Source organism: Giraffa tippelskirchi, chromosome 4 (genome assembly GCF_054371585.1).
Source record: "Giraffa tippelskirchi isolate mGirTip1 chromosome 4, T2T-mGirTip1v1.2.pri, whole genome shotgun sequence".
NCBI lineage: Eukaryota > Metazoa > Chordata > Mammalia > Artiodactyla > Giraffidae > Giraffa > Giraffa tippelskirchi.
The window spans coordinates 206,606,464-206,633,603 of NC_137278.1; the positions used below are offsets into that span (position 1 = coordinate 206,606,464).

The window sequence follows — 27,140 nt, forward strand, 5'->3', positions numbered from 1 at the left end:
GATCTCAATTGTTATTATATTTTTATTTAATCGAAAAATTTTGAATTTTTTAAAAAAAGCATTGAAAAGCTAACAAGACTATAAAACTTACATTAAGCACGGAAAATAAAAAAATTTAAGTTGTGAAAATGTGTGGAACTTTTCAGTGGCAGAGTCTGGATTTGAACCTAGGAAGCCTGATCGTTCACACTACTGCCTCCCTGAAAAGCGAAGAGCCGCCTTCCGGAGAGATGGTGCACTTTCAAGGTGATGCTCTGAGTTTCGTTTGCAGGCTTCCTGAGACCTCCGCACCGCCTTGCCCAGGCCCCCGGGGAGCGCTTTGGGTCCATAACCATTATGTTTGGCGCCATCTAGTGGACCCAGAGCTAATATGCACCCTGCTGCTGCCCCTGCCCCTCCTTGGTTCGGCCTCAGCCCTGAACCCCAGTGGGTATTGAGAACCACAAGGTCACAGATGATGTGCTTACTGCTGGCTCATAGCAGGTGTTCAACAAACACTGTTTCCCGGATGAGATGTCCCCGCAGTGGCTGGTTTCTGAGGCTGGTTCCTTGGGGGCATATTCCGCCGAGGAAGTCTTGAAATACCAACATGGAATGGGGTCAGCTCCAATACTTTGGCCACCTGATGTGAAGAGCCAGCTCATTGGAAAAGACCCTGATTCTGGGAGAGATTGAGGGCAAGGGGAGAAGGGGGAGACAGAGGATGAGCTGGTTAGATAGCATCAGTGACTAGATGGACATGAATTGGAGCAAACTCCAGGAGACAGTAAAGGTCAGAGAAACCTGGTGTGCTGCAGTCCATGGAGTCCCAAAGAGTCAGACACGACTTAGCGACTGAACAACATCATGGGGTCAAGACCCCATCTTGGGGTGATCTGGCCCAGCCCCTTCCCGGCCTGTGCTGTCTCTGCCCCTCTCCTTCCTTGGCAGGTGGTCCCGCCGCCCCTCCCCCTTCCCAGGCAGGGGTGCTGTCTTCATGTGGCCCCCACAGCCTTCTCCACCCTGAACATGGCCCATCCTTCACCCAGCTCATCCCAACAAGGTTGATGACAGTCTCTCCCGGTGTCGTTTTTGCTAAGAACCACCAGCTTCTCATTGACTGAGGGCCAGAACTCTCAGCTACGTCATTTTGAGGTTCAATGCAAAATGAAAATGTGGCAACTCTTGTTCAAAAATTATTAGGAATTTCAAAACAACTACCGTAGCGTTAACCATGTGAGGGGCCAATCTGAGCATGGGGGCCCTGGGTGGCTGCCCAGGTGGCCGGCCCATGAAGCCTGCCCTCCTGCGTGCACGACAGCATGCTAAGATCTTAGCTGGAACTCCCCTAGCTACACCCTCTCAAGGACCCTACCTGGTGAGTGGTTTTATCTCATACTTATTTTTTTAATATGGTAAAATATTAATACATGCAACATAAAATTTACTATCAGTCAGTCGGTTCAGTCACTCAGTTATGTCTGACTCTTTGTGACCCCATGGACTGCAGCACGCCAGGCCTCCCTGTCCATCACCAGCTCCCTGAGCCTACTCAAACTCATGTCCATTGAGTCGGTGATGCCATCCAACCATCAGATCCTCTGTCGTCCCCTTCTCCTCCCGGCTTCAATCTTTCCCAGCATCGTGGTCTTTTCCAGCGAGTCAGTTCTTTGAATCAGGTGACCAAAGTATTGGAGCTTCAGCGTCATCATCAGTCCTTCCAATGAACAGTCAGGACTAATTTTCTATATTAACCATTTTAAAGTGTTCAGTTCAGTGTTGTGATCCAGTATGTCCATGGTTAACCAATCTCTAGAACTTAGTTATCTTGCAAAACTGAAGCTTTTCCCACTAAACACTAACTCCGGTTCTCCTCCCCCCGCCTAGCAGCCAGCGTTCTACTTTCTGTCTCTAGAATCTTACTCCTCCAGGTGTTTCACCTGAGTGAAAACGTCTAGAATCTGTCTTTTTGTGACTGGCTCATTTCATTTAGCATAATATCCTCAAGTTTCATCCCTGTTGTCGCCTATGTGGTAATGGTTTTTTTTCTTTTTAAGGCTGAGTAATATTCCATTGCATGTATTTACAATGTTGTTTATTCATTCATCAGTCACTGGACATGGATTTGAGTTGTGAACAACCTTTTGACCATTGTGAATAACTGAACATGAATGTTCAAATATCTGTTCTGGGGTCGGCTTTCAATTTTTTTGGATATATTCTCAAATATGGGCTTGCTGGATCCTTTGACAATTCCGTGTATCATTTTTTTTTTTTTGAGGGACTGCCATACTGTTTTCTACAGTGGCTACAACTTTTCTTAAGTTTGGAGGCACTTTATTATAAAAAAGCTGGTGTGTGAGTGTGTGCTTAGTTGCTCAGTCGTGTCCGACTCTTTGCGACCCCAGGAGCTGCTGCCCACCAGGCTCCTCTGTCCGTGGGGATTCTCCAGGCAAGAATACTGGAGTGGGTTGCCATGCCTTCCTCCAGGGGATCTTCCTGACCCAAGGATCGAACCCAGGTCTCCCGAATTACAGGCAGATTCTTTACCGTCTGAGCCACAAGGGAAGCTCCAAAAGCCGGTACTCATGTCCATACATGAATAAGGACTTCAGATTCATCATACTGCCTCCTTGGCAGTCCAGTGGTTAGGACTCCACACTCTCACCGTGGAGGGCCTGATTTCAGTCTCTGATTGGGGAACAAAGATACTACAAACTGTGCAGCTTGGCCAAATTAAAAAAAAAGTAAAATTCATCATACATTTACTTCATGTTTTAACTTGACCCTCTAGTAAATCTTTAGCATCATTGATTTTAGAATGCTATATGAGGAGATTCTCCTTTGCATTTGTGATTTAACAGCATAATTCATTGAAAAACATTGCTTATTTTTCCTTATTGGCAGTAGGACTTACACCCTAGTGGTACTAGCGCCACTTCCCTTGTCATTTGGGGTTCAGGCCCACCTCTGTCATAGCCACCACGGAAGGCACATTTTGGTAGACTTTGAAATACTTGTTTTGCTTGAGATTCCATATGCTTCCTGACTTGAGTGGAGGCATAAAACAGCCTGCAGCAGGAGTGATCAGTCCAGCAGTTCCCACTGTACTGGCGGTGGGTCCTGCCCGGCTCCCCTGCCTGCATCCTGAGCCTGGTTCATCTCAGCCCAGAGGCCACAGCCACCGATTCCACACCTTGACCACCCTGGCTACAGCATGTATTTTTTCTTCGTTGCAGCATGTGGGGTCTAGTTCCCTGACCAGGGCTCGAACCTGGACCCTCTGCATTGGGAACTCAGGATCTTAGTCACCGGAGCACCAAGGAAGTCCCACTTCACATTCCCTCCAACAAGGCACAAGGGTTCCAATCTCTCCACATCCTCACCAACACTTATTTCCTGTTGTTGGGTTTATTTATTTATCTATTTCAGTAGCGAGGATGATATGGTATGATATCCCTACTCTTTAATATGGTATCTGGAAAAAAAAAAGGAACCTGAAGCTTGGAGGCAGGAAATAGCTTGCCCAAGGCCATGAAGTCCATTTGTGTCATCAATCCAGCTGTGACGGTCACTGATTGCCCTGACTGACTCACGTTGCTGCGGAGGAGGCCAGCCTGCCATTGTCAAGGTGTCAGCCAGAACCACTCGAGGGTTCTGATGGAGCCCCAGCCCAGTTCCCTGAGGCCATGACGAACCTCCAGTGGTGCCCAGTGTTGCTCGACAACCAGCACCAGCCACCACTCTGCTTAGACGCAGGCCAGCCAGCATACCCGGCCCTGCAGGCACACGGCCCTCAGCTCCACAGCTGCCACCACTTGCCCTCCCAGTGCTGAGCAGCCTCAGTGCCATGCTCAGGTCCTGGTGTAGCCAGGTCCCCAGCACCTGTGCTCTGAGCCCCTGCTGTGTGGAGGCCAGAAGGCCAGAACCAAGATCCAGACCGAGCATCCTCTAAGACAGGGGTCCCCAACCTCCGGGATTTTATGCCTGATGATCTGAGATGATGCTGATGTAATAATGATAAAAATAAAATGCACAATGAATACAATGCTCTTGAATCATCCCGAAACCACGCCTTTACCCTGGCCCAAGGAAAAATTATCTTCCATAAAACTGGTCCCTGGTGCCCAAAAGGTTGGGGACCACTGCTCTAAGTACTGAGGAGGGGGCTCTGGTACCAGCCCTGGCTCTGTCACACCCATTTCTGACCACAGTGGGAGTCGGGGGAGGGAGCTGTCTGGTCTGGAGCCAAAGGAGTGGAGTTCCTGTGAGCTCAGACATGAGTGAGAACGGATGTCCCTGGCAGTCCGGTGGTTAGGATTCTGTGCTCTCACTGCTAAGGGCCTGGGTTCAATCTCTGGTTGGGGAGCTAGGATCCCATAAGCTGCACAGCATGGCCAGAAAAAGAAATGGGTGAGAACAGAAATGGGGAGGGAGTCAAGACCTGGACTCCCTTGGGAAAATCCCTCAGGAGTAGTTTCTTTCTTGACACTGTAGTTGTCCAAGAGTGGGTTGTGAGCTCTGTTTAGAGGGCAGGACCAGCATTAGAAAACACACAATTCATATGAAAGATAAGTTAGTGGGTCCCCACCCCATAAGTGGACTTCCCAGGTGGCGCTAGTGGTAAAGAATCCACCTGCCAATGCAGGAGACACAAGAGATGCGGGTTCGATCCCTGGGTCAAGAAGATCCCCTGGAGGAGAGCATGGCAACCCACTCCAGTATTCTTGCTTGGAGAATCCCCATGGACAGAGGAGCCTGGCGGGCTACAGTCCATGGGGTCACAAAGAGTTGGACATGACTGAGCGACTAAGCAGCGGCTGATGCATTAAGCTCCCCAAGACCAGTTCACACCGCGGTCTCTGCATCACACCTCGGTGGCCACGAAGGCTGACACCATTTCCCTGTTCAGCACAGCTGGAAAGTGAGGCTCACGGGGGCAAAGAGGCTGGCCCAGGCCCCACAGTTCTTCTTTAAACAAAAAAAACTGTCTTCTTTTTTTTTTTTTTAATTTATTTATTAGGCCGTGTCAGGTCTTAGTTGTGGCATGCAGGCTTAGTTATTCAGCAGCATGTGGGATCTTAGTTGCCGAACCAGAGATGGAACACACATCCCCTGCATTGCAAGGCAGACTGTTAACCACTGGACCGCCAGGGAAGCCTCAGGCCCCACGGTTCTTCCGGGGCCCACACAGACCTGGCCCAGGCCCCGCAGAAGATTCGCAGGGGCGGACGTTTGGTCCTGACGGGGCTTTGCTTCTTCCCTCAGAACCAACAGTCCCACCTCACAGACTCCAGGTATCAGAGGACTCAGACCTGTACACCATCGGCTGGATAGTTTTTACCAAACCCAACCACCCGTCTAGACGCCAAGGCCCCCGAGGGCAGGGGCTTTGGATGCCCTGTGTTGTCTCCAGAGTCAGGCTGCTCAGGGGAGATGCCAAGGGCAGGCTGGGAGTGAACATGTGAGGGACCCTGAAGCTGGGAGTCGGTGCCATCCGAGTTCCAGTTGGGGCTTTGACCTGCCGGCTTCCTTGACCGTGAGTTGGGCTCCTAAAACGTGCTTCCCCGGATTAGAGAGAAGAGAAATCCATGCTGCAAGGGCTTCTCCGGCTGTGGGCACCAGCCCAACATAGGCGGCTACGCATCTGTTTCCAGACCCTGATGCTGGGCAAGATTGCAGGCAGGAGGAGAAGGGGGCAACAGAGGATGAGATGGTTGGATGGCATCATGGACTCAATGGACATGAGTTTGAGCAAGCTCCAGGAGATGGTGAAGGACAGGAAAGCCTGGCATGCTGCAGTCCATGGGGTCGCAGAGTCGGACACGACTGAACCATTGAACAACACCACCACCACCGGGTTTCAAGCCAGGGCCTCCTCTCCAGAATTCTCCTTCCCGGGAAGCACGGTCCACTCAGGGGGCTCAGCCCAGTCCCGGGGGGGCGAGTGTGTCCCTCCACCTGCTGGGTGAGCAGCTCCCTTCCGTACGAGGCAAACGTCCACACTTGAGCTTCCAGCTCCTACACCTTTGCTCACACTACCCTCCGGCCCAGAATGTCCCCCAATGAACGATCGGGGTCAGAGAACGTGCGTTTGGCATGTTTTGAGACACTGAGCTGCCCTCCCGAGAGGCCGCATCCACGTGTGTTCCCAGTACAGCTGCCCAAGAAGACAGGGTTTCTGCAGATCTGCCTGCGCGGGGTGTTATCAACGGCTCACACGATGGGCGGTATCAGTATTGTTTTATGTGCGTTTCTTTCGTTATTCGTGGGGACGTGGGAGCACGTACACCTCTTCAGAAAAAAGGACAACATCGCAGAACTTTGTTGCGTGTGTGTGGTTTTTTTTTTTTTGCTGCTCCGTGAGGCTTCAGTTCAGCTCAGTTCAGCTGCTCAGTTATGTCTGACTTTGCGACCCCACGGACTGCAGCACGCCAGGCTTCCCTGTCCACCACCAATTCCCAGAGCTTGCTCAAACTCATCTCCATCGAGTCAGTGAAGACATCCACCTATCTCATTCTCTGTCATCCCCTTCTCCTCCCACCCTCAATCTTTCCCAGCATCAGGTTCTTTTCCAATAAGCTTGGGGAATCTTAGTTCCCAGACCAGGGTTTGAACCCACACCCTCAGCAGTGAAACTACCAACTCCTAACCACTGGACTGCCGAGGAATTTCCCCTTGCAGAACTTTAAATAAAATGAAATTATTTCCTGGGAGTTCCTCGGCAGTCCAGTGGTTAGGACTCCGCACTCTCACTGCCAAGGGCCCAGGTTCCATTCCTAGTTGGGGAGGCCATAAATAAATAAACAATTCCTATGAGAGAAAACAGCCCAGAATGCTGTGGTCTCCCAGGCCCTCATCGTTCTTCCAGGCAGGGGAAGGGGAGTTGAGATAGCCGTGATCAGCAGTCGTGAGAGGAGGAAGCCCCAGGGCCCGGAATGAGAAACTGGGTCCTGACTCACGTTCTCCTCATCACCTGCGGAAAATGGGACCCGCAGTTCTCAGCCTGTAGGGCTGTTGTTGATGATGAAACGGGATGGAAGGGCTTCCCTGGTGGTCCAGTGGTTAAGAATTCTCCTGCCAATGCAGGGGACGCAGGTTCGACCCTCAATCCGGGAAGTTTCCCTGGGGCATGTGGACTAAGCCTGTGTGTGACAACTCCCAAGCCCACTCTCTCTACGGCCCGTGATCCATACAAGAGAAGCCACTGCAATGAGGAGCCCGCCCATCACGAGGAAGAGCAGCCACCCGCTCACCCCAACTAGAGAAAGCCCGCGTGCAATGACGAAGACCCAGAGCAGCCAGAAAGAAACAGAGCAGTGTGTACATGTAAAAATACATGAATAAATAAAATCAAATTGAAAACCAGGATGGCAAAGGGGAAATTCACTCATCTGTGAAACAGATGTCTACCGAGGGCTCGTCACGCGGGGTGCAGAGGGGTGAAAGCGTACACAGCCTCCCCTCTTGGGGTTTACAGATGGGGCCCTCTTGGGGCAGAGGCGTGGACAGCAGTGGCTGCTGACACCACGGCCAGTCATCCCTGCTGAGTGTGGGCCGAGGGAGCCGCTAGGACCTCTGTTATTGTTTTGAAAAAGTCTGCTATCGTGCTGATAAACTCGGCTGTCAGGAGGGATGTTATTTCTGGGTGAAGGGAGGTTCTGCGGGGCCGGGGCTCCTTCCTGCCGGCATCCACATGGGTCTCGTCCCTCCTGCCAGACCCGACTTGAGCGATAACCTGGGGCCTTGAGCCTGCTCCTGGCAGGGGACACTGGTGGCCATTGCTGCAGGATGTCCACAGTCGGCTGTGCCCAGGGCCTCCACAGTGTTTCAGGAGCAGATATCACCTCCTCCCTGACCCCGGATTCCTGGAATTGTCTGACAGAGTGGAGGCCTGTTCTCTGTCCCCCTGACAGGTTGCAGGAGATTAGGTTATTTTGGTCACACCGGCCATTTCGTTTTTTGGCCGGAGCGCGTGTCTGTTAAATTGTTCTGGCTCTGAGCGGAGTGGCCTGGCTGGTTAAGCCTCGTAATCTGCTCTGAAACGTGCTGGCTCTGTTTTCAACTGTGATAGTCCCCTTGTCACCAGTGCCGCTGGCCTCTCCTTGGGTTCCACCAGGGGCTCAGCTTGCCAAGTGCCCCCTGGCAGCCATGAGTCTGGATCTTGACTAAATCCTCACTCTTGGCTGTCTCAGGTCTGAGTCACTGTGCTTTGTTTTACTGCATTTTAATTTGTATCAAGCTTTACTTTACAAACCCCAAAGTACGTAAGCATTCAGCTTACATACAAATCTGAAGCATTCAGCTCAGTGCAAGGACACCCAGGTTTGATCCCTGGGTCCAGAAAATCCCCTGGAGGAGGGCCTGGCAACCCACTCCAGGATTCTTGCCTGGAGAATCCCATGGACAGAGGAGCCTGATGGGCTACAGTCCGCGGGGTCACAAAGAGTCGGGCACAGTTGGAGCGACTGAGCACGCACGCACACATCCCTCCGACCACCGTGCACATCACCCCAGAAATCTCCCTCTTGCCGCCTTCCAGCCAACACCCACCCCACCTCGAGAGGAGGCTGTTAGCCCCTCCATCACACAGCTTCGCTTTGCCTGCTCTCCGCCTTCACACAAACAGAATCATACAGCACACTCTCGCTTGTGTCTGTCTTCCTCCATCTTCGTTCACTCACCATAATGTCTATTGAAAAATTACTGTGGAGGGCGCTTTCCTTGCGGCTCAGTGGTGAAGAATCAGCCTGTCATTGCTGGAGACACAGGTTCAATCCCTGATCTGGGAAGATCCCACACGCCACGGAGCAACTAAGCCCCAAGCGCCATGACTCCTGAGCCCTCGCTCTGGAGCTTGAGAACGCTGGAGCCCGTGCACCGCAACAAGGGAAGCCAGCGCAATGAAAGCCTGCTCATCGCACCTGCAGAAAAGTCCGCATGGCAACCAAGACCCAGCGCAGCCAAAAATAAAATGAATAAATACATATATTTTTTTTAAAAAAATTAGTGTTTGGGGAATTCACCATGATGTAGGTGATGGAGAAACCCAGACGCTGTTACTGAAGAGAGGGTTTAAGAACTGAAGATGCCGAAAGCCGCATGGTACAGTCAAAAATTTTTATTTAAAAAAGTTACTGTTTCATGACTAGAAATATTTCCAGGGGTTCACAACACGTGGGAGATTCTAGGGGGCCACGGAGGGCAGAAATCCATCTGCATGTGTCTTCATGGCTGTGAGGAGGTTCCTGCCAAAGGGGGGGAATTGAGGGAAATGGCGGCTGTGGTCACTCTTGCCTCTGGGTTTCCCAGATGTCATTCAGGCTGCCAAGGACCAGCCTTGACTTTCAAAAATAAGCTCACTGCCACTGACTCTTGTCCCCAGCGGCCTCTCCCCAGGACCTGGAGAAGTATCTGGTTCCAGGCAGGCACCCAGGGCTCTCAACCCACCTCCAACTTCCTCTCCCTCTCCACTGGGCCCTAGCCGGAGACCCACCACACGGCGGGGCCCCAGCCCTGGGTCTTGATCTCAGTCACCCCCGCAGTCCCTGGGAGTTCTCAGAGTGCCTGGACCCCAGACCCCAAAGCTCGGGGTCCTCCTGCGACACCAGTCACACAGCCTGGTCCTTGCAGAGTCAGCCTACACCAGGCTGGCAGCAAGTCCAGGCGGGGCTGGCCTGAGCCCAGGCTCTGACGCCAAGGCCCAGGGGGAACCGCCCATGTACAAGTTCAATTCTCCCAGCTTGGACCACCAGAGAAGGCAATGGCACCCCACTCCAGTAGTCTTGCCTGGAAAATCCCATGGACGGAGGAGCCCAGTAGGCTGCAGTCCATGGGGTCACTAGCAGTTGGACACGACTGAGCGACTTCACTTTCACTTTTCACTTTCATGCATTGGAGAAGGAAATGGAAACCCACTCCAATATTCTTGCCTGGAGAATCCCAGGGACAGGGGAGCCTGGTGGGCTTCCATCTATGGGGTCGCACAGAGTCAAACACGACTGAAGCGACTTAACAGCAGCTTGGACCACCATCACCGGACTCAAGTGAAACCAATCCCCATGGGTTCCTCATGAACACTCCCACCTTCCACCATGGCTCCGGGGATGACCATGTAAGTGCACACCCACCCCTCACATGGGGTCTTAGCGCAGGACTGTATTTCCTTCCAGAATTTTCTGTATGGATTTTCTTTAAATGTTGGATTATACTGGACACACTGATTTGTAAAGCGCATTTGATTAAATAGATGATGCATCTCCAGGATAACAGCTTCTTTCGTAAACATGTCAAACTCTTCATCAGTTCTTTTTTTTTTAATTTAATTTGGCCACATTATGCAGCTTGTGGGATCCTTGTTCCTGACCAGGGATTGAACCCACACCCTCGACAGTGAAAGTGTGGAGTCTAACCATTGGACCACCAGGGGATTCTCTCAAACTCTTCACCAGTTCTTAAACCCTGTCTTCAATAACATCCTCTGGGTTTATCCATCACCTACTATGGATTGGACATCATGCTGAGAGCTTCCTGTGCGTTTACCCTCACAGCAGCTCTGGGAGGTGGGAACTTCACAGAGGATGGGCTCAGAAAGGCCCAATTGCTACCTGAGACCACACAAGTTATAGTTGGCAGAGTCAAGATTCTATCAAGGCTGTGTGACCCGGAGTCCTAGCCCTTGCCGACCAGGCTGCAGGTTCCTGACTCAGAAAATGCTTTTACCCCAATTTCCATTTTGTTTCACTTTGAGAGACTCGTTAGAAGGGACCCTGATGGTGGGAAAGATTGAGGACAGAAGGAGGAGGGGACGATAGATGCCGAGACGGTTGGATGGCATCACTGACTCAATGGACGTGAGTTTGAGCAAATTCTGGGAGATGGTAAAGGACAGGGAAGCCTGGCGTGATGCAGTCCACGGGGTCATAAAGAGTCAGACGTGACTGAGCGACAGAACAACAAAGGGGCTCACAGACTTCCCAAAGCTTAGCTACAGGCCCCCAGGTCAGACAGATCAGAGAGACCTGGGTTCAAGCCCTAACCCTCCAGTCTCTTGGCCGTGTGGCCGTGGACCCATCAGGACCCCTCTCTGAGGCTCAGTTTCTCCATCTTTGCAATGGGGAGATCCACCCTGCAGGAGGCCATCCAGGCAAGACAGCCAGCCCACCAGGCTCTCAATGGCCTCTCGTCCTGGGAAGCTGCCCCCACAATGCGTCTACCAGGTGGGCGCAAGTGGAACAACACCATGAGGAGCTGGTCGCTCTAGCTCCTGGCACGGAGCTCAGGCCCAGCTCAGGAGAGAACCTTGAAACCCTTTGACGGGTCCCTCCTGGTATTACAGAGCCCCTGTCAAAGCTGGAGGATTTTCCCGACGAGGTTTCCTGTCAGTTCAGTTCAGTCGCTCAGCCGTGTCCAACTCTTTTTGACCCCATGGCCTGCAGCGCGCCAGGCTTCCCTGTCCACCACAAACTCCCAGAGTTTACTCAAACTCATGTCCATCGAGTTGGTGATGTCATCCAACCATCTCATCCTCTGTCATCCTCTTCTCTTCCAGCCTTCTATCTTTCCCAGCATCAGGGTCTTTTCCAATGAGTCAGTTCTTCCCATCAGGTGGCCAAAGTACTGGAGCTTCAGCTTCAGCATCAGTCCTTCCAATGAATATTCAGGGTTGATTTCCTTTAGGGTTGACTGGTTTGATCTCCTTGCAGTCCAAGGGACTCTCAAGAGTATTCTCCAGCATCACAATTCCAAAGCATCAATTTTACAGCCCTCAGCCTTCTTTATGGTCCAGCTCTCACGACTGTACATGACCACCGGAAAAACCATAGCTTTGACTAGACTGACCTTTGTCGGCAAAGTGATGTCTCTGCTTTTTAATACGCTGTCAAATTTGTCACAGCTTTCCTTCCAAGGAGTAAGCGTCTTTTAATTTCATGGCTACAGTCACTGTCCCCAGTGATTTTGCAGCCCAAGAAAAGAAAATCTGTTACTGCTTCCACTTTTCCCCCTTCTATTTGCTATTAAGTGATGGAACCTAATGCCATAATCTCAGTTTTTTTAATGTTGAGTTTCAAGCCAGCTTTTTCACTCTACTCTTTCACCTTCATCTAAAGGCTCTTTAGTTCCTCTTCACTTTCTGCCATTAAAGTGGTGGTGGTGGTGGTGGTGGTGGTGGTTTGGTCGCTAAGTTGTATCTGACCCTTGAGACCCCATGGACTGTAGCCCGCCAGGCTCCTCTGTCCATGGGATTCTCCAGGCAAGACTGGAGTGGGTTGCCTTTTCCTTCTCCAGCCATTAAACTAGTATCATCTATTTATCTAAGGTTGTTGATATTTCTCCCGGCAATCTTGATTCCAGCTTGTGATTCCTCCAGCTCAGCATTTTATATGATGTACTCTGCATATAAGTTAAATAAGTAGGGTGACAATATACAGCCTTGACACACCTCTTTCCCAATTTGGAACCAGTCTGTGTTCCATATCCAGTTCTAACTATTGCTTCTTGACTCACATACAGATTTCTCAGGAGACAGGTAAGGTGGTTGGGTACTCCCATCTTTTTAACAATTTTCTACAGTTTGTTGTGATCCACACAGTCGAAGGCTTTAGCATAGTCAGTGAAGCAGAAGGAGATGATTTTCTGGAATTCCCTTGCTTTCTCTGTGATCCAGTGACTGTTGGCAATTTGATCTCTGGGTCCTCTGCCTTTTAAACCCAGCTTGCACAACTGGAAGTTCTAGGTTCACATACTGCTAAAGCCTAACTTGAAGGATTTTGAGCATAACATTGCTAATATGTGAAATAAGTGCAGTTGTACAGTAGTTTGAACATTCTTTGGCATTGCCCTTCTTTAGGACTGGAATGAAAACTGACCTTTTCCAGTCCTGTGGCCACTGGTGAGTTTTCCAAATTTGAGGAAGTATTGAGTGCAGCACTCCTACCATATGCCTGATGCCATGTCTTCAGCTTTGAGACCCCTCTGGAAACATTCTTACACATGTCAGTGAGATCATGGCTTTACTTCGCCCCTCTCTCTTTTTAAAGAATATTTACTTTTATTTATTTGGCTGCACCAGGTCTTAACTTGCAACAAATGGGATCTAGTTTCTTGACCAGAGACGAAACCCAGGTCCCCAGCACTGGGGGCGTGGAGCCTTGGCCACTGGACCACCAGGGAAGTCTCTGCTTCGTCTCTCTGAGTTTGCTTTCTCATCTGCAGAGCACGTTTAGAGAGAAGCCCCTATTTTGGAAGTCTCCTCCTTCTGCCTGTAAAGCAGCCCAGGACAATCCAGGCTTTGTAGGGTTTGGAGTAGAGGCCCTCACAGAAAGGATTACAAAATCAGAAGCAGCCAGAAGAGAGGGAAGGAGGGGTCTTAAAGCTGAAACTCTGCTGGGAGTTCACTAAACCTTTGATGATTATCTGCTCTGACCCTCCCTCTAACCCTGTAGGGTGGAAGTGGGAGGGGGCATGCTGTCATCCCATTTTACAGACGAGAACAATGAAGGAAAAAAAAAATATATCCATGACATCACCCCAGAGGTGGGGAGAAGGGGTGGGGGGACTCCCAGTTCAGTTTAGTTCAGTTCAATCGCTCAGTCATGTCCGACTCTTTGCGACCCTATGAATCGCAGCACGCCAGGCCTCCCTGTCCATCACCAACTCCAGGAGTTTACCCAAACTCTCGTCCATCGAGTCGGTGATGCCATCCAGCCATCTCATCCTCTGTTGTCCCCTTCTCCGCCTGCCCCCAATCCTTCCCAGTATCAGGGTATTTTCCAATGAGTCAACTCTTCCCATCAGGTGGCTAAAGTATTGGAGTTTCAGCTTCAACATCAGTCCTTCCAGTGAAACACCCAGGGCTGATCTCCTTTAGGATGGACTGGTTGGATCTCCTTGCAGTCCAAGGGACTCTCAAGAGTCTTCTCCAAAACCACAGTTCAAAAGCATCAATTGTTTGGCGCTCAGCTTTCTTCACCGTCCAACTCTCACATCCATACATGACCACTGGAAAAACCATAGCCTTGACTAGATGGACCTTTGTTGGCAATGTAATGTCTCTGCTTTTTAATATGCTGTCTAGGTTGGTCATAAGGTAGCAAACAGCAGAACTCAGGGGAAGGGAGCTCCCTGGCACCTGCTGTTTCTCTCTTAGAAGAGGCAGCAGAATGGAGGCACACAAGCCTGTTGTGTTGCTGGGACAGCAGCTACTTTGCAATCCCAGTGTTCTGCCCTGCCCTCCTCCACCTCCACACACCCCAGCTTAATACCGGGCTGGGAACCACCCCTCCTGGAATTTTTCTGATGTCTCCTCTCTCCCAGGAGGTTTCCGGGGCACTTCTCTGCCACCCATTTCCCCCCAGACCCAGGAGCCCCAGAGCAGTGGGGGGTGCTGTCCTCACCATGGCAACAGGAACACAGGTGAGGTGGATGGTACAACTGGAAGGATAGGGGGTGGGAGGAAGGGGGTCAGGAAGACCCCTGGCTTTGGTAGGATGCTGCTGAGGCTGTTTCTACAAAGCTGGAGTCTGACTTTTCATATCTGTGGAAAAGACTTAAAAATACCTAAAGCCTGGACTTCCTGGTGGTCCAGTGGTTAGGGATCCACCTGCTGAGGCTTCCCTAATGGTCCAATGGCTAAGACTCTGAGATCCCAGCGCATGGAGCCTGGGGTTCTATCCCTGGTCAGGGAACTAAGATCCTGCATGCTGCAACTCCGGGAGTTGGTGATGGACAGGGAGGCCTGGTGTGCTGCGGTCCATGGGGTTGCAAAGAGTCGGACATGACCGAGCGACTAAACTGAAGTGATGCTGCAACTAAGACTCGGCACAGCCAAATAAATAAAGAAAGAAAGAATCCGCCTGCCAGTGGAAGGGACACAAGCTCAATCCCTGGTCTGGGAAGATTCCACATGTCTCAGAGGAACTAAGCCCCTGCGGCACAACTGCTGAGCCCACTTGCCTAGAGCCCTTGCTCCACAACAAGAGAAGCCACTGCAGCGAGAAGCGCAGAGAACTAGAAAAAGTCCGCAGGGAGCAACACGAGGGCGCAGTGCAGCCATAAATAAATAAATTGTGGAAAAAAAAAAAAAGCCTAATGCCTGATGGTTGCAGGGCTTGGGGGAGGGAGGAAGGAGGAGTTACTGTTTAGCAGGTGTGCAGCCTGTTTTCAAATATGGGAGTTATGGGGATGGATGGTAGTGACGCTGTACAGCACTATGAATTCTTTTGCCTTTCCATATGCTCACGGGGCTCTCCAGGCAGGAATGCTGGAGTGGCTTGCCCTTCCCTTCTGCAGTGGACCATGTTTTGTCAGAACTCTTCACCACGACCCTTGAAGAGTTGACTCACTGGAAAAGACTCTGATGCTGGAAAGACTGCAAGCAGGAGGCAAAGGGGCAACAGAAGATGAGACGGTTGGATGGTATCACTGACTCAATGGACAGGGGTCTGAGCGAACTCCGAGAGATAGTGGAGGACAGGGAAGCCTGACGAGCTGCAGTCCAGGGGGTGGCAAAGAGTCGGCCAGGACTTTAGGGACTGAGCAACAACATGAATAGCAGTACACAGTACACTTCCAAACAATAAAGATGGTACATTCTGTTACGTACGTTTTATCACAATTTTAAAAATATTGGAAAAAAACAAACAAACAAACCCAAACAAAACCTAACTCCTGAAGCTGCCAGCACAGAGAGCTCGGCTATTTGAGTACTGAAGTCACGCTGTCATTTAGCAGGTCATTAAGTTCTCTTTCATGCATGTGCATGAAAAAAAAAAAAAAGCATCAAGAAGCCCTAAGGATTTCTTTGAGGCAATCCATGTCAACACCCTGGATCACCCACCCAAATGCAGTCAGGGGGATTCATCCGGACAGTTCTGCAGAGCGAACCACAAACTTGCAGAGCGCGGAAGGCAGAGAGACGGTAAATGAGTACACAGATCACCCCCTGGCAGTTCTGGTGCCTTTTGGACCCCGCCAGGTCCTGGAGTCCGGCGGGGAGGCGGCCCTGGGGGCGGGCCGGGGCGGGGCCGGCGGTTGACACCCTGGCGCACGCGGGCCCCTCGCCGCAGACAATACGCCTCCCGGCTCGAGCGCTGCGGACGCCGCCGCCGTCACCACCCGCTGCCACTGCCACCGCCGACGCGAGGTGAGTCGGGGCCCTTCCGCCCCTGCCGCGACCCTTGCTCCGCTGCCGGCCGCCCCTCCGCCCAGCCCGAGCCCGGCAGGTGAGCGCCCCGGGGCTGCCCTGGGCGCCCGCTGGAACGTAGGGAGGCCAGTGGCCCCAGGTTTTCCTGTCCCGGCTGTGTTACTTACTTGAGGGCGACGTCTGGGGACCCCGGCTCCGAAACACCCCCCCTCGCTGGCCGGGGTTGAGGGGGGTGGTTCCAGTTCCCCGGTGGGCGATCTTGGCATCCGCGGCCCCTGGGGGCCTCAGTCTCCGCATCTGTGCAATGGGGCGGCCCGTCTGCGCCGCGCGCAGAGGACCCGGCGCCCCATCGCCCTTCTCCCTCCCAGGCCAGACTCCCAGGTCCTCTGGGCATCGGGCTCGAGAGCAGGGCTGCCAGCCCAGGGCCGCGACGGCGCGGCCACCAAAAAAAAAAAAAAAAAAGGATGGGGGGAAAGATGGCGTCGGGCACCGGTCCCCGCCGGCCCCGGGGTGCCCGGGCGCCGCGCACCGGCTAGGGGGCCCGAGCCCGGCCGGACGCGGGACGCGGGGAAGTCCGGAACAGGAACTGCGCGCCGGGCGGGCGCGGCGCCCTCTGCCTGCCCACGCCCGGGGCAGGTGCGCCCCGCGGGGAAGGCGCCCGGACCGCGGGTGCAAAGCAGGGACCGCCGGGCACGCCCCATCCGGGGACCGCGAGGGGTCCCGCCGCCAGCCCCGCGCGGCCAGAACCAGCCCTGGGGGGCTCCGGGCTCCCCACCTCCTGGATGTGAGTCGTTTCGTAAACCGTTAATTGTTACTGTAGTTTTCGCCAGGACGTTGTTGTTCTTGCTGCTGCTGCTATTGTAGCATTTTCCGAGCACCTATGTGGCTTGGTTTCCTTCCTAAGTTGCGCTGCAGCTCCCCGGGAAGGGAGGGTTATTATCGCTTTCTCCGTACCCCGTTAGGGAGGGCTCTGCGCTGGCCGGCCTCCAGGGATGGGAGGTCTCGTTGTACGGATGGAGAAACTGAGCCTGAGCTCAGGAGGTCTTTTATAAACGCGGTCTAGCTAAAAAGCCCAGAGCTGTTTCCTAGAAGTCAAGCCAAACTCTCCACTCAGCCACTTTCTGATTGCGCTTTCTCCGGCGGTTTCTGGCACCTCTGAGCCTCAGCTGCTTGTTCTGTAAAATGGGTCCATGAGGTTTCCCACCAGGGCTGGAGGAACACCACCCCGAGTGTTGGTGGCCTTTAGTGACTTCTCCGGAGTTAGCTCTTTAACTCTATTTCTACCTCTTCTGGGCATGCCCTTGGAATGAGTTCTTAGGAGCGGCACATTTTAGGCGATTGGCACCTGATGCCTAAGTGGCCTGACTCCCGGTCTTAGCAGTGGGCTGGTGGTGCTGGTCTATCCCCAGGGTCTCATCTCCCCTCCCTTCTCAGTCCAGGATTTGGGGATTTCCCACCGTCTTAACGTCAAGGTCACTGTGGCTTCTCCAGCCTTACCAACATTAGATTGAATAAGTTTACTTTTGCTTGTGTTTGGTTTGGGAGGAGTGGGGTCTGGGGAGAGTGGCTTCTGGGAGGCAGTGCCTTGGAATGTCCTTCGGGGCAGGAAACATTTTTAATCTACCCTCTAAGATGGCTGCCAGGTGACTTTATTTTATTTTTTTTGGTGAGAACTATATCAGCAAGAATATTTCTCTGAGCACCAGAGATTCTATGCAGCCTTCCATGGGAGGTTGTGAGGCCAAAAATAAGTGGAGTGGTGTATTTTAGCACCGTCCCTGTGGATGCCAGACTCACTATCTCAATTGCTTCCTCCTCCGAGAAGCCTTCTGTGAATACCTGATCTAGAGCCACAGCCCTCCCACTGTTCCCGGGGGTTCCTCTGCCCTAAAGCTCTCTCTCTCTCTCTTTTTTTTTTGATAAGTAAGAAGTGGATTCATTTAGAGAGATACACATCCCATAGACAGAATGGAGTCTGTCTCAGCCAGAACGGCCTTGGGAGAAACATACTCTGCTGACAGTGTGGGCTGGCCTAGGATCTTTACTGTTTTCAGGACTCTCGAGACAGTGTGGAAACTACACGTGATCACTTAGTATGATTTACACAAGCCTGTAGCTCCAGTGGAACAGGAATTCTTTTTTTTTTTCTTTTTCTTTTTGGCCACCCCGCACAGCTTGTGAGATCTTAGTCCCCTGACCAGCGATCGAACCTGAGCCCCTTGGCATTGGAAGCACGGAGTCTTAACCACTGGACTGCCAGGGAAGTCCCATAACAGGAATTGAGGAAGATCACACTCGAGTGTCCCCCATGCCCATCACAACCTGGGCGTTCAGGAAGAAGCTGGTTAGCGCTTCTAAACAGAGCCGGCTGTATGTATCAATATGTTTATTTTAAGTTTTATTAGGTGGTCAGTAGGTATAGAAACTGGGCTTCCCTGGTGGCTCAGATGGTAAAGAATCTGCCTGCAGTGTGGGAGACCTGAGTTCCTTCCCTGAGTTGGGAAGATCCCCTGGAGGGGAGGGCATGGCAACCCCCTCCAGTCTTCTTGCCTGGAGAATCCCCATGGACAGAGGAGCCTGGCGGGCTACAGTCCATGGGGTCACAGAGTCAGACACAACTAAGTGACTAAGCACAAAGCACAGATACAGAAATTGAGCTGCCAAGAAAGGAGAGAGCAGTGTTCGCCCATTTTCTCACGTCTGATATTCTAGGAAACGGACGGGGGTCCTCGGTGAACGGCTCCATCCGCCAGTGAGTCTGGACCCTGACCTCCGAGGTGTTTCCCCCTCTCCCTGGAAAGCATCCTGTTTTTAGTGATCCCATTAAGTTTGTAGACAATTAATGGCTTCTTGCTTCCCCTCCCGTGGCTGTAGTGGATCCCACGAGAGTCGGGCTGTTTTTCTCTTGGCTCAGAACAATTCTTCGGTGTTTCAAGGAAGTTCCCGGCACGCTCGGGTTTTGTTGTCGGTGGCCACCAGGAAGCCTGCAGCGGGGCTGAGTGGACAGGGGTGGCCGGCGCTTTGTCCTGCTGTGGGTTGGTTGGGGCCGGGCCCTAGGCGAAATACAGAATGTAAGCAAATAAGTCCCGACCGAGTCCCTCGCTGGCCTGGAGGCGGGCAGAAGAGGCTGGGCCTAGTGGTCATGGCCCTGGGGCGGGCTTGGGGAGGGCAGCTGATTTCCCTAATGTCAATATTGGGATGTGACAACACAAAACACCCGCTGGGCCTTGCCAGGCGCTGCCTGGTAAACCTGTTTTTCTGGAGGTGGGAGAAGACACGGGGTCACCCAGAGTCTGAGAGGAGAGGCAAGCTCGGGGCCGGAGCAGGCAGCCCACCTGGCTCTCTGGGCAGAGGCACTGGGTCTGGCATGGAACTCAGCAAAGGCTCGGAGGCTGGCCAGGGAGATGGGCGGATTTCCCATTTGCAGACAATGACGCATCCGGGAAATCCCAATGGTGAACGTGGTGGGCGTGCACCTCTGCTGAGCTCCAAGTTCATGGACCAAGAGCCTCCCGTCAGTGAGCACTGACTGTATACCGGCGGTCCCCAACCCTTTTGGCACCAGGGACCGGCTTCCACAGACTTGGGGGGAGGGGATGGTTTGGGGATGATTCAAGCACGCTACACTGATCATGCGCTTTCTTTCTGTTATTATTACATTGTGATATATAATGAAATAATTATATATAGCTCACCATCATGCAGAGTCAGTGGGAGCCCCGAGATTGTTTTCCTGAGCTCAGGTGGTCATATGGGCATTGGGGAGCAGCTGTGGGTACAGATGAGGCTTTGCTCGTTCACCTGCCACTCACCTCCTGCTGTGCGGCTGGGTTGCTAACAGGCCGCGCACTTATATGGGTTTGCGGCCCAGGGGTTGGGGAACCCCTGCTGTATACCGTGCATGCAACCTCTGCCTCCTCTCAAAAGCTGAGTGTGTCCAGTCCAGTGTGCCCTGGCCAGGAGTTGACTGTCCTGTGAGCCCAATCCCTTCATTCTGTTGGGCCTGGTATTATCTGGTCCCCTTGGGTTGTCCTCGTTCACTAGTTCCTGCTCTGAGCCAGGGCAGACAGACAGGTAAACATTTAATGAGACTGTCATGGGCTGTGTGCCTAATCCAGGTCTGTTTACACAAGGTGCTGGGTTAGGAGCAATTAATTCTGTCCTGGGAGGAGGTGAGTTCTGGGCCTGGAGGAAGAAGCAGGTCCCTGGTGCCAACCTGGGGAGGTAGCGGGAGGTGTAAAGGTGGGCTTGAGGGTGTAAAAAGAGAGGAGGAGGCCCCCCAGGATCTGTCCCAGGAAAGGGGAGCCCCCAAGGCTGCCGACTGGAGGGGTCCGTGTCCAGATCTGGTAAGTGGTTGACACCCCGCAGCACCGGGGAGACCCAAAACTGTCTGGAAGGAAGGAGACCGTGAGGGCCACGTCTCTCTGAGCCCCTAGTGTCTGGACCCAGGAGCACACAGTCCTTCATGTAAGTTCTTACGAACTTTAATTGAAGTATATTTGGTTTACAATATGGTGTTAGTTTCAGGTATACAACAAAGTGATTTGGATATCCATATACATATATACGTGTATATATATACACGTATATATATAATCTTTTCTATTAGGTTATCACAGGACACTGAATGTAGTTTCCTGTGCTATATAGTAAATCCTTATTTATTTTATATATAGTAGTGTAGATCTGTTAATCCAACACTCCTGATTTATACCCCCTCTTTCCCCATTGGTAAACATAAATTTTCTGTGCCTGAGTCTGTTCTGTAAATAAGTTTATTTGTACTGTTTTAGATTTCGCATATAGGTGATATCAATTGTCTTTCTCTGTTTGAGAATGATAATCTCTAGATTCATACATGTTGCTGCAAATGGCAATAGTTCATTCTTTTTGAAAAAAAAAAAGTGAAAGTTGGCTGCTCAGTTGTGTCTGACTCTTTGCGATCCCACGAACTGTAGCCCACCAGGCTCCTCTGTCCATGGAATTCTCCAGGAAAGAATACTGGAGTGGGTTGCCAATTCATTCTCCAGGGGATCTTCCCAACCCAGAGACTGAACCTGGGTCTCCTGCATTGCAGGCAGATTCTTAACTGTTTGAGCCACAGCGAAGCCCTCATTCTTATTATGACTGAGTAATATTTCATGTCTGTGTATGTGTGTGTGTGTGTGTGTGTGTTGGGGGGGATTTCCCAAGTGCGGGTGGGCTTCTCAAGTGGCTCAGCAGTAAAAGAATCCGCCTGCAATGCAGGAGATGGGGGTTCGATCCCTGAGTCGAGAAGAAGGTAATGGCAATCCACTCCAATATTCTTGCCTAGAGCATTCCATGGACAGAGGAACCTGGCAGGCTACAGTTCACGGGGTCGAAAAAGAGTCGGAGACAACTTCACAACTTAACACACGCATACCACATTTGTTGATGGGCACTTGGGTTGTTTCCATGTCTTGGCTATTGTAGATAGCACTACTGCGAATATGAGTTTTCATCTTTTCTAGATATGTGCCTAGGAGTGCGGTTGCTGGATCATATGGTAGCTCTGTTGTAGTGTTTTAAGGAGCCTCCACACTGTTGTCCACAGTGGCTGCACCAATTTACATTCCCACCGACAGTGGAGGAGGGTTCCCTTTTCCCCACACCCTGTTCAGCATTTATTGTTTGACATACAGCCTTTTTAAACTTGTGCGGCAGACCCAAGCAGTACCTTGGCACCTGTTCTTTTTCTAATGGTGATGGAGACGCCCAGGGTCCCTGTTAGATGGCAACAAGGACGTGGTCCACTGGGATCCCCTCCAGACTGGCCTTGCAAGGTCTCCTCATCGTGTTTCCCCCACCTGATTCCTGCTCACTTCACTGAAGTGTGTATTCTAACAAACACCGTAGTCTGGGTGGTTCATAAGCCCCAGATACTTATCTCTCACGGTTCTGGATGCTGGAAGTCCAAGGTCAGGGTGCCACAGACTTCCTGTATCCCCAGTGGAGGATGTGAAGGAAGCACTCCTGGGCCTGGTTTAGAAGAGTCCTAACCCATTAGCAGAGCCCCCGGGATCTCCTTGCCTCCCTGGGCCCTCCCCTCCTTTTCCCATCACGGGCATTAGGTTTTCCACAGAGGAATTTGGGGCAGGGCAGAAACTTGCAGACCTCAGCCAATGGGTTTAAAGCCAATTTCAAAATCAGTTGTCAAGAGAATTATTCATCTGTTACACTTTCTCTTCAATTTTTTTAAATGGATATTTGAGTGGGAAAGAACAGAAAAGAATTTGTCTCCAATGCTTGTTTTGTGAGTGAAGAATTATGAGGTCCAGAGGGGCTTTTGGCTAAGATCAAGTGTAGTGTGGGGAATTTCCTGGTGGCTCAGTGGTAAAGAATCCACCTGCCAGTGCAGGAGACGAAAGAGAAGCAGATTGGATCCCTGGGTTGGGAAGATCCCCCTGGAGGAGGAAATGGCAACCCAATCCAGTATTCTTGCCTGGAAATCCCATGTAGTCTGGTGGGCTACAGTCCAGGGGCTCGCAAAGAGTCAGACACGACTGAGCACCTGAGGACGGGGCTAAGGAGTTTGTCCAGACCACAGCCAAGCTGGGCCAGAACCCAGGCGTGCCCGAAGCCCAGGGCCCCTTGTCTCAGCATTTTCCTTCCTAAATAATGTGTAACCAGTGAGATGCAAACACGTGTAGAAACAGGTTCCGTGTCTTGCTCCTGTCAATCACAGCTAACCATGACTTCTTTCCATGCTACGCAGAGGCCCACCTCCTTCCAATTCAGAGACAGCCAACCTGCCAGGTTGGGAGGAGAAGGGGGCGCTGGTTTTGCATCCCTCTTTCCGCTGACATTCCTGAGATCCTTGGGCCAGGCCCTGGGGACCTGGAACCCAGTCATCCCAGAGCAGCTCTGGCTAAGAGTGTGTCCTGGAGTTGGGGCTGGATTTAACGGAGCTCCTCTGCTTAAGTGTGCAACAAACCCTTCACTGTTCATTTTTGTTTGTTTGTTTCAGCTTCACTCAGAATATTCTTTTAAGTTAATTAATTTTTGGCTGCACTGGAGTTGCTTGGGCTTAGTTGCCCCAAGGTATGTAGGACCTTCCCAGACCAGGAATCGAACCCATGTCCACCTGCATTGGCAGGCGGATTCTTATCCACCAGGGAAGTCCAGAACATTTTTAATAATACACATTTCTAAAAAAAAGAAAGCATTCATCTTACAAATTGTCCTGCAATCCAAATATACAGTAGCTTGGAAAACAATGTTTAGAAAACAAAAGCCAATGTAAAAGACGGATTAAAACAGCTGGAACAGTACAGATTTTATATGGCTCTGATTTTACGGCTTTCTTATTGCATCATCAGTGTCAGACGTGTGTTCCTTCAGCTGGCTCCATTGCTCAGGATTTAAAGAAGTACCTTTTCTTCCTGGTTTCATTTCGCCTTCCAGATCCATCCAGTATTCTCTCATAGCCCTTCACTGTTCTAACCCTCAGTTAGTCCCGACGGAGGCTGGACTCAGGAGATGCAAATCAAAAGGGCATGGGGTTGCTGATCTTTAAACAACAGGACCAGAGAGGGCAAGACTTTGCCTGAGGCCACCCCAGCCGGAAGCCAAGCCGAGGTTGGATTTCTCACTCTGTCTTTTGTTTAATGTATATTATTTTTATTTATTTAATTATTTGGGTGCGACGGGTCTTAGTCACGGCATGCAGGATCTGGTTCCCTGGTCTGGAATCGAACCCAGGCCCTCTGCATCGGGAGCTCGAAGACTTAGCCCCTGGACCCCCAGGGCAGTCCCGAGGTTGGATCTCTTGCAGTGTCTGCACCTGGTTCAAGGTGGCCGGGGTCAGCACCTGAGCCAGGCTTCAAGGCAGAGGGCTGCAATGCCGGTTGCAGTGGTAGGACTGAGGGAGCCCGTTCTGAGCTGTGCTCAGTCGCTCAGCCGTGTCCAGCTCTCTGCAACCCCACGCACTGTAGCACCGCCAGGCTCCTCTGTCCATGGCGATTCTCCAGGCAAGACTACTGGAGTGGGTTGTCATGCCGCTGGCTCCCAACTCCTACACTGAATTTCCAGCCTTTTGCTTAAAATATCTTCCCTTTCTCTTACCTTCCTCTCCCCCTCCCTCCTTCCGCTCCTCTTTCTTTTCCCCCCAGTTGTTTCTCCATCACTTAAGGGAAGTGAGCCCCGCCCACCTCAGACCAGCTGCTTCGGGCATCTGCAGGTTCCTAAGTCTGGCCTCCCCTGCCAGGTGGAGAGGGCGTGGGTGGGGCGGGGGCTGGGACGGGTTGGATGCTCGATTCCTGAAATAGACCTTGAAGACAAATATCACCCTTTCAGACAAGCATCACCCTTTCAGAACGAAAACTCAGGCGATGAACTGGAAACAGTTATTTTTGCTCGATTTGTTGAATCAATGAGACTAACACCAATATTCAAGAAGACAAACATTTAGAGTTAAAAAAATTTAAGTCTCCTTCTTACCTTTGTCCCAGAGAGGCCCCTTCCCCTCTTTCCTGATCTTCTTTCTTTTTTTGGGAGATGGATCTGTGCAGGTAGAGGTGTTTCTCTCTTTTTTTTTTTTTTAACACCTGTGTGCAGCACAGAAGGCAAAAGGAGAAGGGAAGACAGATGATGAGATGGTTGGATGGCATCACTGATTCAATGGACACAAGTTTGAGCGAACTCTGGGAGATAGTGAAGGACAGAGAAGCCTGGCATGCTGTAGTCCACGGGGTGGCAAAGAGTCAGACACCTTAGCCACTGAACAGTAATAACACAGCACAGTTAATCTGTGTTGCCCGCTGTGTTCACACATCTTCAAGATCTTGGCGCAGCGGTACCTGCCAGGTACATGCAGGCCTGGACGGAGGACACATTTCTAGAAATCAAAGGGCTTGTGCGCTTGTGACTTTGATAGACATTGTCAAACCGACCCCTAGAGAAGTAGAGACTAGCGGTCTCTCACCCCCTTCTGGATCTGTTGATTCCTTAACCAGCTATGCGGCCCCCCGCCCCCGCAAGGTGGCAGAAAATGGGCAACTGTTGTATCTTTCGATGCTCTTCGCAGCCCTGGAGGCTGTGCTGCTTCTGTGTAGGAGAACTCGCTCTGAGCTGGGCTCAGAGTTACGTGACTGCTCCTGGTCTCACAGCAGTGGCAGAGCTGGGACAGGAACCTGTGTCTGTCCCGCCCAAGTCAGGGCTTTTCTGCTTGATGCTATGGGCACTGAGTGCTTTGTACGCCAGGGCACTGGGGGGGCCATGTGCGTGGGGGGCCCCCGAAAGAAGAGACTGGGGGCCAGGGCTTTGCAGCTGGGTGCAGAGCATCTACCGGCCTGGCCCCCAGGACTCACCTACCGGAGGGGGCCTCACCTGTTCCTGCTTTGCTGCAAGGCCCTCGGGGACATGGGGCAGGCTGGGCTGGGGGGCGACTCAGGGTTCCCCCCGGCCCAAAGCGGGGGCAGCTGTTTCCATCCCAGGGTGTGTGTGGAAGAGGCACACCTGTGACACTGCAGGCTGGCCGGTCCAGAGCCGACGCCCCCTCCTTCCAAGCCCCGTAGGCGTCCTTGTGACTGTGGGGGCAGCGAGGTTCAATTTGCATCCTGAGATCCAGCGGAAAATGGGTTTCCACTGAGTGTGTAGGAGGGTGAGCGTGGGCTGCTGCATGCGTGGGGGTGCCTTCCTTTCCATCCAAGAAGGGTTTTAAACTCCTCCTTTGCAAATACGCTGGGAAAAAATAGACACTTGAAACCAGTCCAGGCTCCTGGACCTGCAGCTGCAGTGACGTCAGTTCTCGCCCCCCTGTTTAGTCACTCAACAAGCATTTATCTGCCCGGTGCTGTGGCCTGGGAAGCAGGGATTAATCATAACGATAGTGACGGCAGTTCCTTTTTTTTTTTTAACTTTTGTTTGGCCGCACCACAGGGCTTGCAGGATCTTAGTTCCCCACCTAGGGTTGGAACCCCGGGCCCCCTGCAGGGTAAGCTCCTAGTCCTAACCACTGGACCACTAGGGAAGTCCCAGCTCCTGATTGTCCCCCTGGAATGGCTCTTGCTGGTGTCCTCATTGAGGAGTGAGTGAGCTGGGCACAGGGGTTGTCCCCCAGGACACCCAGGGGGGCCCACGGGGCTGTCAGAGGAGACCGAGAATGGCCAGCGGCACCTCCCAGGCGAAGACTGGAGGCTTGACATGTCTGAGCACGCACTCTTTAGTGTGGTGGGGGCTGGGTTAGGATTGGGGTGGCAGGGCTGAGGTGACCAGGGGGAGAAGAAGCTCCTGGTAGTGTCCCCTGAGGGGACTGGGGAGCAATGGAGGGGGGTGGAGGGGTCAGATCTGAGGCTGCTGCGTGGAGGTCAGATTGGAGCCCCCAGCAGGAGACACGCCAGACGGGACGGGACCAGCCCTCAGCCTCCGCTGGAGTGGAGGGACCGCTGGGAGGGACCTGCTCTGGGGGCTGCTGCAAGGCCCCTGCCCCTACTCTCGGCCACACTGTCCTCTCGCTCAGATCTAGAGCTCCAATGCTAGCCTCGGTCTGCTTGTTGATTCTCCTCCGTTAGTACCAGCCAGAATCATTGCACTGACCTGGGCAAGAAGGCTGAGGACTTGAATTTCTTCACTTCCCTTATTAATAGATAACGGGGTTAAATGGTGAGCATCTTAATCCACGTACAGGGCTTAAATCAGTGCTTGACAATAGTTGATACCCAAACATCAGCCAGGATTATAAGACAGTTAGTGCTGGTTCTTTTTTAAGAAAATATTCTTTATTTGGCTGTACTAGGTCTTACTTGTGCCATGTGGGATCTTTAGTCCCCTGACCAGGGATTGAACCTGGGCCCCCTGCGTTGGGAGTGCAGAGGCTTAGCCATTGGACCCCCAGGGAAGTCTCTAGTGCTGTTCTTGCCTGGAAAAGGAACTCTATTACTGTGAGACCATTATGCCCATTTAGCAGATAAGGAAACTGAGGGTCTTGCCCAAGATTTCACTGCAAGTGAGTGGCTGGTTAGGATGTCAACCCAATGTTCCCCTTCCTGTTTTGGAG

At 52.0% G+C, this 27,140-nt stretch overlaps 1 protein-coding gene, 1 long non-coding RNA gene and 1 pseudogene across 2 annotated transcripts in view; 1 reads left to right on the top strand and 2 right to left on the bottom strand.

The window, feature by feature from the left end:
• LOC145544735 (uncharacterized) lies at nt 1-16,783 on the bottom strand. Its single transcript, XR_014081606.1, has 2 exons — nt 16,291-16,783; nt 1-661 (listed from the first exon to the last, which is right to left on the bottom strand). It is a non-coding gene; the product is annotated as an uncharacterized LOC145544735 (long non-coding RNA).
• Nucleotides 2,750-3,125, bottom strand: LOC145544596 (mitochondrial import inner membrane translocase subunit TIM14 pseudogene; annotated as a pseudogene).
• The window catches only part of BIK (BCL2 interacting killer), a 19,510-nt gene continuing 7,937 nt past the window's right edge, over nt 15,568-27,140 (top strand). Inside the window, exon 1 of the mRNA XM_081587844.1 lies at nt 15,568-16,123. Within this exon, the coding sequence (XP_081443970.1) occupies nt 15,903-16,123 (221 nt within the window). The 5' untranslated portion in view covers nt 15,568-15,902. The remainder of the gene's footprint in view (nt 16,124-27,140) is intronic.